The following is a 19,068-nucleotide window of genomic DNA, read 5'->3' as shown; positions in this document are numbered from 1 at the left end:
TACAGGCGACCTGGGTGTTTTTTTTGCATAGGTCAAAGACAGGTCCATTTTTTTCCAGGGCCTTACATTTCAATCTACTTTTTGGGAGATAGTATGGTGAATTTCTATTTTTTTCTGTTAGTTATGTTAGTATTATAATTTGATTTATTTTTCACTAAATATTTAGATACAGGCAAACCAGACTTTGTTAATGCCGATACACTGAGGCATGTGCTATGAATGGTAAATAGACTTTCCTTTTAGCACTGGGGTTCTGGGTTTTATTCCTCCAGTGAGGGATTTGCATGAAGGCTGATCAGATTAAAGAAGAGTTCTGGTCTAATTAAAGCAGACCTTTACTCCTAAAACAAACCTTTCCCTACTGCAGCCCTTCTCCCACTGACATTTATTTTATTTATTTTGCGATTTTTTTTTTTTTTTTTTTTTTTTTTTTTTTTTTTACAATCTTTCAAAAATGTCCCAACACATATCCCAGGGGGACGCAGGAGCAGGGACATACAGGGGGGGTTTACTAAATCTGGTACAGCTCTGCATTGTAACCAATCCTCTTCCAGGTTTTATTGCCAAAGCTTAATTAAGCTGAAGTAAGAAGCTGATTGGTTACCATGCACTTCAGAACCAGATTCTGTGTGCAGCAGTTTTAGTAAATCTCCCCCATAGAGTGTCCTCAGGGCCCACCTGCAACAACATGGAAATGACAGCCGGCGCCTGCTAACACAGGAAGGGAAGATGGCAGCGCAGGACCCAGCATGTGACAGTGGAATGGCAGTTCAGCAGGACAACGCTGGATTTGCGGGGTGTGTGGGTCTGTTCTTTTTTTAAGGTACCCAAGCATATAGATAGGAGGGGATGAAAAAAAAAAGGATAGGGGGTGAAGTTCTTGTTTTACATTGAGGAGCTGCTGAAATCTCTATGCAATGGTTTTGGAATGCAATTGCTATAAAAGTTTCAGACACCCTCATAAACCAGGTCTGTGCCTGCCTCTTTCTGTACTTCTTACTGATTTGGTGTAGACTTCAGTGATGAGAAGGAGGGCCACACACAGGAATAAACTTCTCATACATGTGGTAGGCAGTTGGCACGACAAGGAGATTAGAAGCGTTGATTTAGTTGTGTTCAGACAGTGGAGAAGATTCTGTAAAGTGACAACAGAGATATTCGCTAAAAGGAAGACTGCACCGCTCCAAGCTCCTAAAACAGTATAGCAAAATCGAAAAAAGAGGCCACGCTCCATGGAAATGCCATTGGTAAGTTTATTTTGTATAGCTAGCTATTGACCCAGCCCCCGGCCTTAGGCTACACCCCTCTGGTATGGTTTGCCCCTGTTGGGGCTTAAGCCGGCCATAGATGGATACATCTCTTCCGGTTTAGCAGGGACCGGCCGAGATTCTCTCCCTCTATGAGCAAGCTGGTTGTACTGATGGTGATCAATTAATCGACTTCAGTACAACTAACCATTTGGATGTTTTGCATATGATTGCTGCTGGGAAGGCTCCCTGCCGGCAGAACACAGTAGTGCTGTGGGAGGGACAGTCAGTGTTGATGGGAGAATCAAGTGATTTTCCATAGGTTGCAGGAAAGAAAATTGCATCATCTATGGCTTGCCTAAAGCTAACCATAGATGAATCGAATCTTGGTTGGTTCAGCAGGAACCAGACAAGATTTGATCTATCTATGGGCAGGCTGATTGTACCCAGGTCGTTCCATCAGTTGACTTGGGTACATCCAGCCTGTCAGATTATTAGCATGCATTTACTTCCTGCAACTATAGCTGCTAGCAGTAATCGTGTTCTGCCAGCCGGGAAGGCTCACTGCCCCCTCCCCCTCCTCTCTGGTAGAACACCATAGTGCTGCGGGAGGCATTCCCTATTCAACACTGACTGGAGAATTGAGTGATTCTCTTTCATTCCACCCCTGGTGGAAGATTAGAAGATCAATTCATCTATTGCTTACCTTAATCATAGAGGTTCTCTTTGATTAAGCCCAAGAAGGGGGTGAAATATGTCGGGGGGGGTGGCAGTGTTCCTAGGGCAAGGGAATGTGTCAACAATCATTTTTACCAATGGGATCTCTGTGGAGTGTGGCCTCGTTTTTGATTTTGCAATAGAGGTATTAGCTGGTGATAGGTTTGCATGGTGATAGGCTGGGGATGCAGATGGTAGATGTCAATGTTGGTCATTCTCTGATGGTCTTATGCCTTCAAGCCTTTGTCTGGTTCCTGAATGGCTGTGCTCAGTTTACAGGGAGAAACCTGGGTCTGCAGGCCAAGAATATAAACTCTGTGCTGGTATCATCCCTAATGGGGCTGAATGTTGGATTCCAGTGCGGCATTATTAGTGCACTAACTGAATTCCAGCCCTCGGTCACTCTCTGAACGCTCTCCTACAGATGTGTTGGTCATTCTATTTCCTCAATTTTCATTTTCAGTGTAGCTGGCCTGAAATGTCTCTTCACATCAACTGATGAAGTGATCAGTAGAGTTTCTGTCTGTTGAATGTCCGCTTTAGTCAATCTGAACGATTTGGCTGTATGAACGCATCATCTGCTGATTGGATAAGTGGATCAGAGCTCTGATTGTGTGTTCAAAGAGAAACTATTGCAGCTCACCAATCAGTGTGCAGTGACGGACAATAATTGGGTTTGTTGGACTGTCATTAGACCCCTGTTATCTTGGTCAGGTGTCAATATCTTCATATGTGCTGCTGTATACAGAATTATAATTTAGACAGGGCATTATGCTTGACCTACTGGCCAGATAAACAATCCTCAAGTATTGTCCCAGCATTTCTCTTCCCCCTGGGCAGATAAGGCCCCCATGTATTGTCCTGTCATCTCTCTGCCCCCCCAGCTCTCCTGTAGTTGTTCTGTCATCCCTATTTATCCCAGCCAGATAAACTCTGTGAGTGTCATCCTGTTGTCTCTCTGTCCTTGGGCCACATAGGCCCTCATGCACACAGGGCATTTGCCTTGCTCCTCTGAATGCCAGATATCCTGGTAGGAGAAAAGCTGCTTGCACACTCATTTAGGCACATCAGGCATTTGAGTGTTAATGGATTCCATTGGCCAAAATATTCATCTTATTCTGGCCACTGTAATGCATTAACGCTCACATGCCTAAGCACGTCCTAGATGCGTTTACATGCATTTAGGTGCATTCTGCATTTTTTCTGACCTTCAGCCCTTCTGAATGCTTTTAATATCGTTTGTGGGGGGGGTTTTTTTTCGATTTTTTTTTCCAGCCTATAAATGCTTTTCTTCTAATACGCCTCTAAATGCCTAAGTGTACATGGACACATAGGCTGACATGGAGGTACTTTTACAGCCTGAAAAAAATGCCTAATGCCTGTAAAAGAAACCGTTTTGTAAGCCCAGTGTGCTTGAGGCCTCTCTCAGTATCGTCCTGTCATCTGTCTCTGCTTGCTGACCAACTAAACCCTTCCTGGGTATTGTGCTATCATCTCTCCAGCCCCATACCCTGCCTAAGTATTGTCCTCTATCAATAAATGAATCCTTAAATTTCCCCAGTAAGCAATTTTTAATTTTCTCTGTAACTCTAAACAAGGTGTTCTAAACCTTTTAAAACGCATTTTGTCTTTCTTCACTAAGTAAAAGATTGGATTTTAATGTTCAAGTTATATGACTCCTTTATGGTGTTCCCCACCAACCACACCTCAACCACCACACACGATAACTTCTGTATTGGTTCTTCCATGAGCCAAGAGACTGAGGACTGGAAACAGGTCCCACACACTCACAACCATTTTACCCCTAACTTTGGATTTGGACCTTAGGTATCCTCATAATGTCGTATAGCAGCACCCCACACAAGGGGCCCTGAGAAACCCTTGAAATAACTTGCAGGTCTCAGGGAGCCTCAATCAAAAATGATATGTAAAATGTAGAGTTCAACTGTAAGATCAAGAATTTATAATAAGAAAAAGAATTAAAAAAAATGTGGCATACCCAGAGTATTTGGAAAATATTTTTTAACCGCACCTGCTCTAAATAATTTTCAGTACCAATCAAAAAATTCAAATAGAAAAATGTTATGAAGTCTTAAAAAGCAACAGACTCTCTTACATTGATGGTCAATGTGAAAAAAGGCACCCTTACCTTATGCTCAGTGAGAGAGGTGCCTTCTCAAATCAGTGCTCCGCGAGAGAATACCGATTATATTGGTAGACCGTGAAAAGGATGCACCATTTCATTAGGGTCGAGCAGAAGAAGGGCATCCTTACATTGTGGTCATAAGAGGAAGAATGCCCCATATGCATTCACTGGCCACTTTATTAGGTACTCCTTGCTAGTGCCAAGAAAATATCCCCCACACCATTACACCACCACCACCACCACCGGCTTGAACCGTTGATACAAGGCAGGATGGATCCATGCTTTCATGTTGTTTATGCCACATTCTGACCCTACCATCTGAATGTCGGAGCATCCAGTCTGCCCATTCCCCTCTGACATCAGCAAGGCATTTTTGTCCACACAACTGCCGCTCACTGGATATTTTCTCTTTTTTCGGACCATTCTCTGTAAACCCTAGAGATGGTTGTGCCTGAAAATTCCAGTTGATCAGCAGTTTTTTAAATACTCAGACTAGCCCGTCTGCCACCAACAACCATGCCATGTTCAAAGTCACTTAAATCTCCTTTCTTCCCCATTCTGATGCTTGGTTTGAACTTCAGCAAGTAGTCTTCACTGCATCTTCATGCCTAAATGCATTGAGTTGCTACTTAGTGGTTGGCTGATTAGCAGTTTGTGTTACCAAGCAATTAAACAGGTGTGCCTAATAAAGTGGCCGGTGAGTGTATTTGTGCTCAGTGGGAAGAATGCTAAAGAGATCGTTGATGTCGTACCATTGATTTTGCCAAGTGACTTTGGCCCCACAACTATGCAGGCACCATTGGGCTACATTCACACTGGCGATTTAGGCCGGTGCAAAATGTAGTGGCAGGAATCTTCTGACTCCTAATGCGACTGAATGGCTTGGTGTAGCTGTACTCTCCAGAGGTTGTTAGCGGTTCTATTTGAGCGGTTGTATATTGACTTTCCATCTAAGGCTAAATTCACAGCGGTGCAAATTGTGTGTATCCAGCAGCGATAATCGCTGGCTGTGCGGATAGCTGTGAATACTTGCGGCCGCTGGTGACCTGTCATCATAGTAAATGGGCTGGTGGCCCACCTAGCCACTTAGGCTGCACCAGGAATCATGAAGATTCCTTCCACTACAATTCATACCAGTGTGACTGTAGCCTTGGATGGAACGTCAATCTGCTACCGCTCAAAGAAACCCCCCAGCAACCTCTGGAGAAGCCTTAGGGTTTCATGGAACCCTACCTGAGACGGGCTGCTATAGAAGAACAAGGTGATTATAGAAGTTCCTAAATCAACTGAAAAAAAGAAAAAATATTGGGATGTTTGTTTGAGACTGGCAGCTTAAAATCCAATATGGCCTATACCCGAGTGGTAAATTGGGCCCCTTGTTTCTGAAAAATGGCCCCCAGTAATTCTATCTTTGCCCAGGGCTGCATTTTGTCTCCACAGAATGATTGTCGCCATAACGAGCGTCTCTACAGAAACTGTGTCATCTTGCGAGATTACTTCCATTGTTCTGCCCTACTTAATACCTCCTGAGCATCTGGATTAAATAGCTGGCAATCTACACAGAGTGAAGAAGACAAAAAAAATAAAATATAGTCTTGGCTGAATGGGAAGCATCATTTCAGTGTTTTCAATCGAGCGAGAGGAGCCGGAGATTCGCCGCTGATTGTTTATGAAAACAAACAGGAGGCGGAGGGAGGCGCTGACCTCCCTGTGTACTGCTGATTACCGCAGGGCTGATGAATTTACCAAGTGTGTCATTTTCTCGCCTCCATCTCATCAGACTTGTATTATTATTAAAGAATGTTTTTATCGCTCTTTTTATGTTGTTTTGCTGGTGTAAAATGCATTGCGGCCACTTCATCTGGGAAGAGATTACAGCAATTTTCAGCCAAATTTCATTAGCGATTCTGGACATGGCATAGCGAGCAAGGAAATCGCAGCTCTGCCTTCCCCATACGTTAGAAATTTCTGTGCTCATTGCCGCTTGTTTTTTTAGAATTCCTATAGAGAAAGCTGATTGCTTACGGTGGGATAACGAGAGGGCACACAACTAGGGATATTAACTCCGGAAGTAGAGGATCTGCACATTTTAGGTCAATGATTCTGAAAGCATTGACGCCGGAGGATTATCTTGACCACCAGGCAGCTATCACTTTCAGGAGGTGATCATTGGGAGCTTTAGTTTTTTAACATTTTAGATATTCTTTAGTACTGCTGTAGGAGGTCTACAGAGAGTCCGACCACTGCGAGATGTCCTCAGCCAGCACAGAGACTTTTGTGGTCATATTCTGGGAACAGTAGACTATTGGCTGCTAAATTCCAACAAGCAGATATAGAATTTAACTGGTTGCCCTCCATACCTCCCGTTCCCCTCCAGTTGATTGGTTAGGGTGTCTACCTCAGAACCCCTGCTGATTGGCTGAACGTTTAATACCCAACTGCTTCTACAGATTCAGTAGGGAAAAAAATACTGCTCCATGTGGTCTTCTGGCTCACCTGCACCAACTTTGGGTGCTAACTATATATAGGGTCTGTCCTTCTCCAATAAATTTAAATAGGAAAAGCTGCATATCGTCTTTCCTTTTTCTCAACAAACTTTATTGTAACATGGACAAGGTCCCAATATCAAGTCAAAGCACATTGCCCTCTACCAGACCCTGCTGCTGCTTCTCCTTTGACACATTTCACCTCAGTAGGAGAAAAGTCCTGGCTGGAGAGAAAAACGTCAGTGAAGGAGCATGGTATTGCTGAAGGCAATGTGCTTGGATCTGATGTTGAAAACTCATTATGTTACAATAAGGTTTTTTTGCTTGTTGGATGCCCTGCTTTTTCTTTTTGAATGAGCCCACACACCAAGCTATTTAAAGCCCATTTCCAGGGGCACTTCAACGCTTGACACTTGGATATCCATATTTTTGTGTTGTGCCCATACTCATCTGAGTGATGTGCTATCGCTCAACACTTGGAAAAAGTACAGGGCTCTTGTTGGCATGATTGCATGTTTTGGGTCCCAGCAGACTTCCGTGGTAGTAATTTAGTGCCGAACAACCTTCTCCTCCTCCTCCTAGTAACTAGTTTTCCAGTTGCTAAAACAAAATGCACAAGTCTAAAAAAACACAAACAATGCATGCACAAACCTACAAAAAAGTGTAAAAAAAAAAAAGGTTGGAGGTTGGAGGTGCTGACTCCAGTATGAATGTAGACCAGGCTGTCCAACCTTTTGCCTTTCCTGGGCCACATTGGAAGAAAAGGAATTGTCTTGGGCCACACATAAAATACACTAACAATAAGGATAGCTGATGAGCATAAAAAGTCGGGCAGATCTCAAGTTAACGATCACTGATGTAGATAATGTACCTATCTGAGTAATAAAACTTAATTTTTTTTAGTATTTTTTATTATAAGAGTAAAAGAGGGATACATAAAACTAGTCCGATATTTGACACTGTTTTTGATAAGCAGTTGGATGGATGGAGTAGCAATTCTCAACGGATTCTCAAGGTGCTTATCAGATATTTTGGATCTAATTTTGTCCTTCGTGTGCGTTATCCTTGAAAATAGTTGCTCACATATATAGATGCTACTTAAAATTGATGACATGATTAAGGCGTGATTGTGAAGAGTGGGAGATTTTTCTTTGAGAAAATAAAACTTATAGTAAAGGTCCAGTAAAAAGAATCTGTCAAATTGTTCTTCAGCTGTATGTGTTTGCTAACTGTAAACACTTTTTTACAAGAAGTTCCCCCCAAAAATCAACATTTCTAAGTAAATTTCTGATTTTGTGTTGGGCCGCATTCATAGCCATCTTGGACCGCAGGTTAGACACAATAGTGTAGACTTGGACCTTTTCAGAATTGTTAGGTGTAGAGCAGGGAGAGTCAGTGCAACATGAAGCCAAGGAAAGGTAAAGGTACAGGTAGGAATGGTAATACATTTTGCTCTTGTGTTGTGCTTGAGTGCCTCACCTTTGCCATAGCAGTGCCTGAACTACAGATATGTGACTACCAACTTTATCTTGTCACTCTTTCCTTTCTTTCCTCATTCCACACTCCCTTCCTAAAAGTCAAAACCTAAAATAAGCCACCGAATAATCAGAGGTCATCGACAGAATATATGGTTCAGCCACAAATTCATTTGACACATCAGCAGCTAGTCATGCTGGCTTTCATTAATAAATCATCACCCAATAAGAATAATTCCCCAACATATTTTTAGTATTTCCCATCTTAAGCTGAAGTTAGAAACTGAGTGGCTACCATGCACAGCTTCACTAGATTTTGCCCTCTTCGGTTTTAGTAAAACAACCCCATGGAGTGGCAGTGTATTTGTAAGCAGAATAGATTGATTTCTTCTGTGGTACGGCTGGTCAGGATGGCAGGCTGGTCACAATATTTCTGTGTGTGGGCAGCAGGATCGAGAGCTTAATAACTGCCATTGTTGTGTGGAGGACAGCTAGCTTGGAGAATGTTATGTCTCCCACTCATTGCATCGTCATCCGTGATTCCTCCCCGGGGGGTGATGGCGGTCCTGGGAGTTAATCTATAGGAGGACCGTGGTGTCCCATCTCCATTCTTGGGGGTATGTATTTCATTATGATGAAATCCTTCTTCCGCGGTGTTACAGCTTCAGATGAGGTCTTCATTTCCACATATGGAACAAAAACATTTTTCAGAAAATGTTCTTTGTTGAAGGTGACCTCTGGAGCCCTTTGTGTGGAGGACCGGGTGCCATGAACAGAGCTTTGTTGATAAATCTCATTTTGTGTTTATTCCCCTCCAGCTGAACAAGCAAAACAAGAATCTGAAACGGATTAGCATGTTGTACATGGCCAAACTAGGTCCAGATCTCATTACTGAAGAGATCAACCTGGATGACGAAGACACCTCTTCCGAAAGCGACAGTGGGGGAGTATGCCCGTCACTTAACTGTCAACAGAAAATAAAAGGTGAGGGAGTAATTGTCAGTATGTCATTTTTTTCAGGCCCTCCAAGTGTTAGTGTGTCATTGTTCTGGACCTCCCAAATGCTTCTCAATTTTTTTGGGGGACCCCCAAGTGTCAGTCTGTTATTGTTCTGGGACTCCAAGTATCAATTTTGCATTGTTATGAGACCCCAAGTGCTAGTATGCCATTGTTCTGGGACCCCCAAGTCTCAAGGTGACATTGTTCTGAACCCCCAAATGTCTATATGTCCATGAGTCAGTGTCTCATTTTTCTGGGACCTCAATTATTAGCGTCTCATTGTTTTTGGAACTGTCAAGTATCAGTGTGTCATTGTTTTGGGATTCCAAATGTCAGCATGTCATTGCACTTGGACCACCAAGTCTCAGTGTGATACTGTTCTGTCTGTCTGTCGAAACAGACAGACAGAACATTAGCACACGGAGACTGTTCTGCTGCACACAGGGCTGATCAGGAGGGTCTAATCATTATGTATATAGCATTACTCCAACATTCCATACATGCCCTTTCTCCTTTTGCCCAGAGTAGAGGATGGCATTGACAAGGAGTGTGTTTAGTCCAATATTGGGGCCTGAACTTGGTTATTAATTCGGGGTTCCCAAGGTTATTTGTAAGATCAACCAACATGCTAGTTATTCTGGGTTCCGTCTATTAAATCCTTGTGCCAGGTACATCATCAAGAAGGGAAGCCATTTTCCTGAAGGTGGGTGATGGGCAAGAGAGCTGGCGACATCAGAGTGGCGAAACTTCACCCAAATTTTACATTCCAGATTTTTTTTTAGATTTAGATCAGTTTAGGTCCTGATGTAATTCCACTCTAAGCTCCTGGCAGCTCTGTAATAATATTTTTATCTTGCAGATCTCCAGAAACAGGTCTTGTCGGCCCAGGAGGAAAAGTCGTCTGTCTCTCTAGAGCTGGAGGAGCTTCGATCCCGACTTGTTGACCTCATAGAAGAGGTGCTGTATATGAGGATCATATGATAATTATACACTGTACTGGGTTCTTCCGTTCACATTAATTCATATGTGTATATTGGGTCATTCTCAAGTTTCTGCAATCATAAATAATATTCTGAGTCCTTTAATTGTTTTATATGGTAATTTACAACAGTGCTTTTCTTATAACAAGCAGATGAGGTCTCTGAAAGAAAACAATATGAATCCCCCTCTCACCCCAGGTATACAGTCTGGAATTTCTGTGGTTAATTAGTACTGCACCTCTTCCAACAGCCCATATAATCTTCTAGAAGGGCCCTCAAGAAAGAAAAGGCTAACTGGGAGAGGCTGCACCCAGATCTATTTAGGGCTTTTTTTTCTTTACTTGCATGAGGATCATTTAGATTGGATCTGTGTGATCACATGAGTGAGTGCATCCTCCCCAAAAAGATAAGTGAGACCCGGTGCAGAGTGGGCTGGTTGTAACTTACAACGTTTTTGCACATAATTTCTTAGCACATGAATGGTGGCACAGTTCACAGCATGGTACTCCTGCCTTCCAGACTCTGATTGGGGTCGGGGTATACCCCTTCTTCATAGCATGGTGCTTGTACTCTTTTTCCATTCTCTATGAATGGATTGATGTGTGTCATTTTTGGGGGGAAATTGTGGGAAAAAAATAAAACCAAAAATCAAGCTCTTATAAAAAGCTATGTTCCTGTAACATTAGTGGAGCCGATAAATGACCAGACTTATAGCGAATATCACAGGTTTCAGATTGAAGTTAAAATGAAAAAAGTTACGTTTAAGAGTTTATAAATTGGTTAAAATCTGTAAAATGAATTGTATGTGATAATAATCAGACAAAGGAATGGCAAAACCAAAGCTTTGAATAGCTAGAACAAAAATGAGAGAAAAGATAAAAATTATATTAAAATGTCAATATTTTATTTAATTAAGAGGCATCCTCCCCTACATAGTGACTCCTGCACTCCATAATATCATTCTGAGGAATAGACTCCACACCAATACTATGAATCCTTCAGTGTACACTGTGTTCCATAGAGATCCATGATGCAGTGCCTCATAAGGAGAAAAAGACCCCAAACCACCGTACAGTGCCTCATATCAAAGAAACGAGCCCCACATGACCTCGCAGTGTCTCATACCAAGGGATGGGATCCACTACAACACAGTGCCTTATAGCAAGCGTAGGTTCTCACATATTTTATGGTTTTTTGTTTTTGTTTTTTTTTTAGGTGAATGCTACCAAAAAAGAAAATGTCATGCTGACCAAAGAAGTTTTTGACCAGCGTAAACTTTTAGAAAAGTACAACAGAGGTAAGATGACATGATATTTTTATTTTACAGTGTTGGCGTCAGTTGCCTACTGACATCTTTCACAGGCTTTAATTGTGACATTTTCGGCAGTAGTTTGTATCTCCATCACTCCCACAGTAGGGAGATTTCCCTTCAATAGTCTGCCTCTGTCCCTCCCACGATGGCAAGCTTTCCTGCAGTAGTATGTGGCTCTGCCCCTCCCACAATGGGGAGCCTTCCTGCAGTAGTTTGTGTCTCTGCCCCTCCCAAAATGGTGACATTTCCTGCAGTAGTTTGTGTCTCTGCCCCTCCCACAATGGGGTGATTTCCTGCAGTAGTTTGTGTCTCTGGCCCTCCCCAATGGGATTTCCTGCAGTAGTTTGTGTCTCTGCCCCTCCCACAATGGTGAGATTTCCTGCAGTAGTTTTTGTCTCTGCCCCTCCCAAAATGGTGACATTTCCTGCAGTAGTTTGTGTCTCTGCCCCTCCCACAATGGGGTGATTTCCTGCAGTAGTTTGTGTCTCTGGCCCTCCCCAATGGGATTTCCTGCAGTAGTTTGTGTCTCTGCCCCTCCCACAATGGTGAGATTTCCTGCAGTAGTCTGTGTCTCTGCCCCTCCCACAATGGTGAGAGTTCCCTGCAGTAGTTCCTGTTTCTGCCCCTCCCAGAATAGGGAGATTTCCTGCAGTAATGTGTCTCTGCCCCTCCCACAATGGTGATATTTCCTGCAGTAGTTTGTGTCTCTGCCCCTCCCACAATGGTGATATTTCCTGCAATAGTTTGTGTCTCTGCCCCTCCCACAATGGGGAGATTTCCTGCAGTTGTTTGTATCTCTGTCCCTCCCACAATGGGGAGATTTCCTCCAGTAGTTTGTGTCTCTGCCCCTCCCACAATGGTGATATTTCCTGCAGTAGTTTGTGTCTCTGCCCCTCCCACAATGGGGAGATTTCCTGCAGTTGTTTGTATCTCTGCCCCTCCCACAATGGTGAGATTTCCTGCAGTTGTTTGTATCTCTGCCCCTCCCACAATGGTGAGATTTCCTGCAGTAGTTTGTGTCTCTGCCCCTCCCACAATGGGGAGATTTCCCTGCAGTAGTTTGTGTCTCTGCCCCTCCCACAATGGGGAGATTTCCTGCAGTTTGTGTCTCTGCCCCTCCCACAATGGGGAGATTTCCATGCTTTTAGTATATACCTCTTCTTATCCCCATCCTTTCCCTGTATATTTGTGTTTTTCATCTTCCAGCCCTGACTTTGTAGTCATCTCGTGGTATAAAGGGACACGTCCACCTGTTGGCATGTTCCTGCACCAGTTAAACACTTGGCACTGCATGGATGACACTTTTGACTTGTTTGCTAACACGTCTCTTCTGCTTTGCTGAATTTCTGCCTCAATAATTGCCGGCTTTTGATTAGCAATTAAAGTCCTTTGAAGAAAAAGCGGCATGAATATTAATGCTCCGCGTTGGGGAAGGAGAGGCGCTGGCAGCTCGCAATGGCCTCTGATTATAATGACTGTGTTTTCGCTGCGTTGGCCGGGGGAGGTGGGGGGGCTGTTTGTGGTTGGACTCTGGAGCAGCTCATTGGTTAATAGGATTAGAAACTTAGGCTAATTGCTGCACATTTCAGCCAGCAAGCCCCGAAATTTTCAGAAGTGATAGAAGCTCCTTTCACAGTGCACTCCCTGGCCTGGAAGCCATCAGAGGGAGGGGGGTGTTATTTGTTTTGTTTCTGGAGATTGGCCACTTCCTGCCCACTTCTCATGTTTGGCTTTTCAGAGTTGATTGCAGGCATGATGAGGAGTTATAAGGACCCTCCTAATTTCCCTGTTCATTATCCTCCTGGCCTGCATTGTTGAAGGTAGACCTTGCACCCTCAGCCTTCCCCTCTCTATCCATCTTGTGGCGCTGCAATTCCCACAACCTCTATACAAGTGTTGTGAATGCACGGCAGTGATAACAATGTTTATCACAATGGGGAAAGCAAATGGAATTTTAGGGTGCATCACTAGGGGAATGACCAGAAGGATGAAGGAGGTACAAGTTCCACTATACTGATCATTTGTATAGAGTGATCACCAACAGGAGAAAGGATGTCCTGATTCCCCGATTATAGATCTTTATGAAGGGGCATCATCAGCAGGAGGAAGAAGGTTCTGATTCCCCCATATATATCTTTAGTTATCACTAGAAAGATCACCCATAGGAGGATGGAGGTTCTGAATCCTCTATATAGATCTTCGTTATAACTAGAGGGATCATCAGCAGGAGGAAGAAGGTTCTGATTCCCTCATATATATCTTTAGTTATCACTAGAAAGATCACCAATAGGAGGATGGAGGTTCTGAATCCTCTATATAGATCTTCGTTATAACTAGAGGGATCTCCAGCAGGAGGAAGGAGGTGCTGTATCCCCTATATAGATCTTTATGTAGGGGCATCATCAGCAGAAGGAAGGAGGTCCTGATTCCCCCATATATATCTTTAGTTATCACTAGAAAGATCACCAATAGGAGGATGGAGGTGCTGAATCCTCTATGTAGATCTTCGTTGTGAATCCTCTGTATAGATCTTCATTATAACTAGAGGGATCTCCAGCAGGAGGAAGGAGGTCCTGATTCCCCTATATAGATCTTTATGTAGTGGCATCATCAGCAGGAGGAAGAAGGTTCTGATTCCCCCATATATATCTTTAGTTATCACTAGAAAGATCACCAATAGGAGGATGGAGGTTCTGAATCCTCTATATAGATCTTCGTTCTGTCTGGAGGGATCTCCAGCAGGAGGAAGGAGGTGCTGTATCCCCTATATAGATCTATAGTTGTCATTAGAGGGATCATCAGTAGGAGGACGGTGTCCAGTTCTGGAGACATCACTTGGATATTAATAAGACAGAACAAGTTGAGAGATCAGTATCAAAATGTTAAAAGGCCCAGGAATAAAAGCTATCAGGAAATATAGCAGGAATTTAATATGTAAGAATGAAGGGTAATAGGGGACATGATTGAAACCTTTAAAAACATTAAGAGGGTGTATAAGCTTCAGGAGACCAGTAGTTTCTGTTACAATAACTTTTATTCGTCATTAGAGGGGAATAATAGGCACACCCATACAAGTGCTAAAACATCTGATAGAAATAACAATCAGAGTAGGGTGAACAAATGTTTGCAGCGGTAAATATTCAGGGCCTATGAGGTGCTAGAGGGCCCTTCCTAGGCCCCATAGTCGCACATAGGTGGTCTAAACGACTGATTGAAAAAGCAGGTTTGTGAAAGGATGGCATTATTTTCAACATAATACAAAAACGCTGGCACATGATCTCAAACTTGCAGAAGAAAAATTCAAAACTAACCCTAGAAAGTATCTTTTTACTGAAAGAGTAGTTGATGTTTGGAGCAGACGTCCAGGAAAGGTAGTCAGCAGCAAGTGAATTTAAACATACTTAAGGCAAACATAGATTTATACTCCGAGAAAAAGGTTAAAAAAGAAAAAATAGAAAAGCAAAAAAATAGAAAAAAAAAATTAAAAAAGAGGCAGACTTGATGGACCACTTGGTCTTTTTCTGCCATCATATTTTCTATTTTTTTTCTCTAAATAACTTTTTAATAAAGGTTTTATCAGTTTACATATAACAAAAACAAACAAAAAAGAAAAAAAAAAAACAAAGACTCATATGAGTACAAAATACGACATTAAAGTCAAGTACTTGATTCTTCTCATAATACTTGGTAATCACACTTACACTGTATTGTTCTAAAATCAAAGCAAGAAACTGACATCGGTATAGCATATCCTACCAGCAAGGTTGTCATATATCAGATAGGCTAATTATGGATGAGAACCATTTCTACCATGAATAGCCAATAGATCAGTGAGGCATGACATGTAAGTAACAAACAGTTAACCCTATAGAATAGAGAATGGAAGCTAGCTCATCTCTGAGCCTACAGTTAAGAGCTGATGTGCCGTACAAGGAGCATCTCTTTACTTCCTACATCAATCAAGTAGTCTGAGACCACCCTGGTACAGTCCTCATTTAAGGGGAGAGTAGGATCATAGTATTGCTAAAGTTGCAGTAGCTGCAGGGATACAAGGACTAGGGGGGTAGACCCGGAGTCTGCAGCCACGGATCGCACAGTTTATTAAAGTTAAGGGGAGTACCCCATTTCTGTTTTTCCTTCAATAATGTTGTATTAACTTGCGTGCGCCAGTCCTCAAATGTGGGGGGTGACTGTGCAAGCCATTTCAACAAGATACATTTGCGTACCAAAAATAAAAGGCGGTGATCACAGTCCTGACTTGGGGAGTATAAAGTTCTTCATCTAGATACCCTACAATATACATGTCAAAGGATCATGATGTAAAGTCACCTGAAATACTTAATTTATAGTAGTAATTATAGTACTCTAGTACCGCACTAGTTTGGGGCACTTCCAAAAGACATGCATATGGTCTGCTTGGGAACCCCTAAAATGAGGGCAGTCTGGTATGTCTCTATAGCTCCTTCTGTGTAGAGTATGTGGTGTTCTATGGCAGCGTTTTTCAACCACTGTGCCGCGGCACACTAGTGTGCCGTGAGATATTGTCTGGTGTGCCGTGGGAAAAATTGCAATTTCATCCGTAACATGTGGCCTCGGCTCACAAATAGACCAATCATTAGAACAGCAATGGGCAAACTACGGCCCGCGGGCTGTATACGGCCCGGCGGACCTTTTAATCCGGCCCGCAGAGCGTGATACTGTCAGGATGATCTGTCCCCCTCGATGTATCTGCGCATGTGCCGGAGATCGCCGATCGGCTGCTAATGCCTGAAACTGGCACATGCGCAGATACGTCGAGGGGGACAGATCCTCATAGGAGACAGATTTTCATGCTACACCGGAACGGCGAGAGGAACGCGCGGAGCAAAGGTAAGTGAATTGACACAGGGGGGGCTTGGGGACTTAATATGGGGGATGAATTAATATGGGGGATGAATTACTATGGGGGATGAATTACTATGGGGGATGAATTACTATATGGGGGATGAATTACTATGGGGGATGAATTACTATGGGGGATGAATTACTATAGGGGGGATTAATTACTATAGGGGGGATGAATTACTATATGGGGGGTGAATTACTATAGGGGGGATGAATTACTATATGGGGGGTGAATTACTATGGGGGATGAATTACTATGGGGGATGAATTACTATATGGGGGATGAATTACTATGGGGGATTAATTACTATATGGGGGATGAATTACTATGGGGGATGAATTACTATGGGGGATGAATTACTATATGGGGGATGAATTACTATGGGGGATGAATTACTATATGGGGGATTAATTACTATGGGGGATGAATTACTATATGGGGGATGAATTACTATGGGGGATGAATTACTATGGGGGATGAATTACTATATGGGGGATGAATTACTATGGGGGATGAATTACTATATGGGGGATGAATTACTATGGGGGATGAATTACTATATGGGGGATTAATTACTATGGGGGATGAATTACTTTTTGGGGGATTAATTACTATGGGGGATGAATTACTATATGGGGGATTAATTACTATGCTTACTATGGGGGAATATTACTATACTTACTATGGATGACACATACACATCATTCATCTACTCTTGGTCCGGCCCCCGGGTCCAATTATAAAATACTTTATTATTTCATAATAAAGTAATTATAAAATAATTTCTTTGTGTTTGATTCCTATTCAAGAGAATTACTTTATATATAGTCAATATAGGCACAGAGGTAAATTTTTTTTAACATTTTCTAATGGTGGTGTGCCTCGTGATTTTTTTCATGAAAAAAGTGTGCCTTTGCACAAAAAAGGTTGAAAAACACTGTTCTATGGATCCAGTGTATGACAAATAGTTGTAACAATCTCTGGGTTGGAGACATGGACACCAAGGGAACTTGCCCTAGAATAGATTGCCAGATTTTCCCATCAATGGTAGGGACATCCGTAGACCATCCTCTCCTGCCAGACTTTTCTATTTTTGTTCCAAAAATTCCCATCTAAACATTGTGTAGGAAAAACACCAGAATGTTTTCAGGTGAGACATGGCACTTAGAGCTGGTTCAGCCAACAATCGTTGGATTGAAAATTCATGGGGTCAAGGCTGATTATAGTTTATAGATAACATTTTAAAGCTTCAAATTATAGATTTGTACAGTTTGTGTTTTTTTTTCCATTTTTTTAGTCCTATAGTCAGAGTTGTGCATTTATTATGCTGGAAAATATTCTGTAGCGGAGATCAATGCTCAGGCTTGAGAAAAGGTCAGACACTTCAACATTGCATTTAATCTTGAATGATTTCTAATGGTGGAGGTAACTTCTAAGAAAATGGATGCGTATCTCCAAAGCCCATCAGTCAGGTCACCCTCTGAAGGCACTGAGTGCCAAATGCTAGGCCGGGGCTTGTCATATGCTCTGTTTGCTAACCATATGCAGAAAAAAGAGCCAGGCTGCACTGCATGGGATTCAAAAGTAGACCTCTACAATTAAGTCCAGTTTTGTGGGTGAAATGCGTAAGTGTAGGAGGTCACAGGCGGAGATTCTTTGTCCGTTTGTCAGAAGCAATAAACTTGCCAGCTTTTAAATTTCACAAAGTGTCACTGGCTTTCTTTTTTGGTTTGAATAAGATCTTTAGAAAATCAATACAGAGTTACTGTGTTTTTTTTCTACAATGGTTCTCTGTAGGACTGCAGCCTCTTGTTATAAAATACCAGCAACCATAGGGACATAGGTCCAGTACAGCCATGTGCAGAAGCTTAATGCCATGCTCAAAAGTGCAGTGTTCATGATTCTGTGACAGTTGCCTGTTTTTGTGACAGTTGGCTGTTTTTTCTGCAGTGTCTGTCCTGGCGGTGGAGGAATATGAAGATCTACAGAACAGCCTAGAAATGGAGAAGGACCTGCGTGAGAGAGCAGAGAAACTGGCCCAGGAGGTAGGATACGAGACGAGGGTCCCTGCTGCACCTTTTGAGAGCCACCATTGTCATTTGCAGTCTACTGTGTCCTAGAACTGGAAGAATGTCTGTCTGTAATCAAATCCAATTCCTGGAGCGCTACATATACATTGACCAACTGGGCTTCATTGGATATCGCCAGACAGTAAATCAAATATGTAGATCCTTCACTTTAATTTGGGCTGTCGGATCTCAGTGGGGACTACCTGCTACATAGAGAAGTTATGCTTTCGTTGCTAGATCTCCCTAAAGAATTTGATAGTTTGTCATGGGAATATTTTTTCACTGTCCTAGAGACTGTAAGTTTTGGAGCACCTTTTCTCCATATGCTTCATTCTTTATACCAGTGGTCTCCAAACTATGGCCCAGGGGCAGATGCAGCCCCTTGCTTGCTTTTATCTGTCCCTTGGGGAATTATTTCATTCACTGACACAAACAGTGGGGCATAATTCCCACCCACCGACACCAATGAAGTTCCTCCCAATGACACCAACGATAGGGCACAATTCCTGACTCAAACATGGGGCACTATTCCTCCCACTGACACAAAAAATGGGGCATTGTCTATTCCCACTGATATTTGGATCTTTGCTACTCCCAATGGCCACAGGCCGACCCCCCTAAAGTCTGAAGGACCGTAAACTGACCCTTTGTTTTGAAAGTCTGGAGACCCCTGCTTTATACCATACCCCCACAGTACAATTATTTGTGAAAGGATATAACTCTTGTTTGTTTACCATTCTTAAAGCACTCGA

General features: G+C 42.6%; 1 protein-coding gene across 5 annotated transcripts in view; it reads left to right on the top strand.

The window, feature by feature from the left end:
• SHTN1 (shootin 1) overlaps positions 1 to 19,068 on the top strand; it is a 146,115-nt gene that overhangs the window by 79,484 nt on the left and 47,563 nt on the right. For all 5 annotated transcript variants that reach the window (XR_016307678.1, XM_089658791.1, XM_089658789.1 and 2 more), the window contains exons 5-8: positions 8,890 to 9,055; positions 9,930 to 10,027; positions 11,266 to 11,347; positions 18,198 to 18,292. Coding sequence is in view for 4 of the 5 variants with exons in the window: in XM_089658791.1 (XP_089514917.1) it covers positions 8,890 to 9,055; positions 9,930 to 10,027; positions 11,266 to 11,347; positions 18,198 to 18,292 (441 nt within the window). In the remaining variant the exon portion in view is untranslated. The remainder of the gene's footprint in view (positions 1 to 8,889; positions 9,056 to 9,929; positions 10,028 to 11,265; positions 11,348 to 18,197; positions 18,293 to 19,068) is intronic.

The sequence above is a fragment of the Staurois parvus genome, unplaced genomic scaffold (genome assembly GCF_062004578.1).
Source record: "Staurois parvus isolate SC_StPar_1 unplaced genomic scaffold, SC_StPar_1.0 ptg001095l, whole genome shotgun sequence".
Taxonomy (NCBI): Eukaryota; Metazoa; Chordata; class Amphibia; order Anura; family Ranidae; genus Staurois; species Staurois parvus.
Note: the sequence above shows the minus strand (reverse complement) of the source record. Positions and strands in the feature narration are given on the sequence as shown.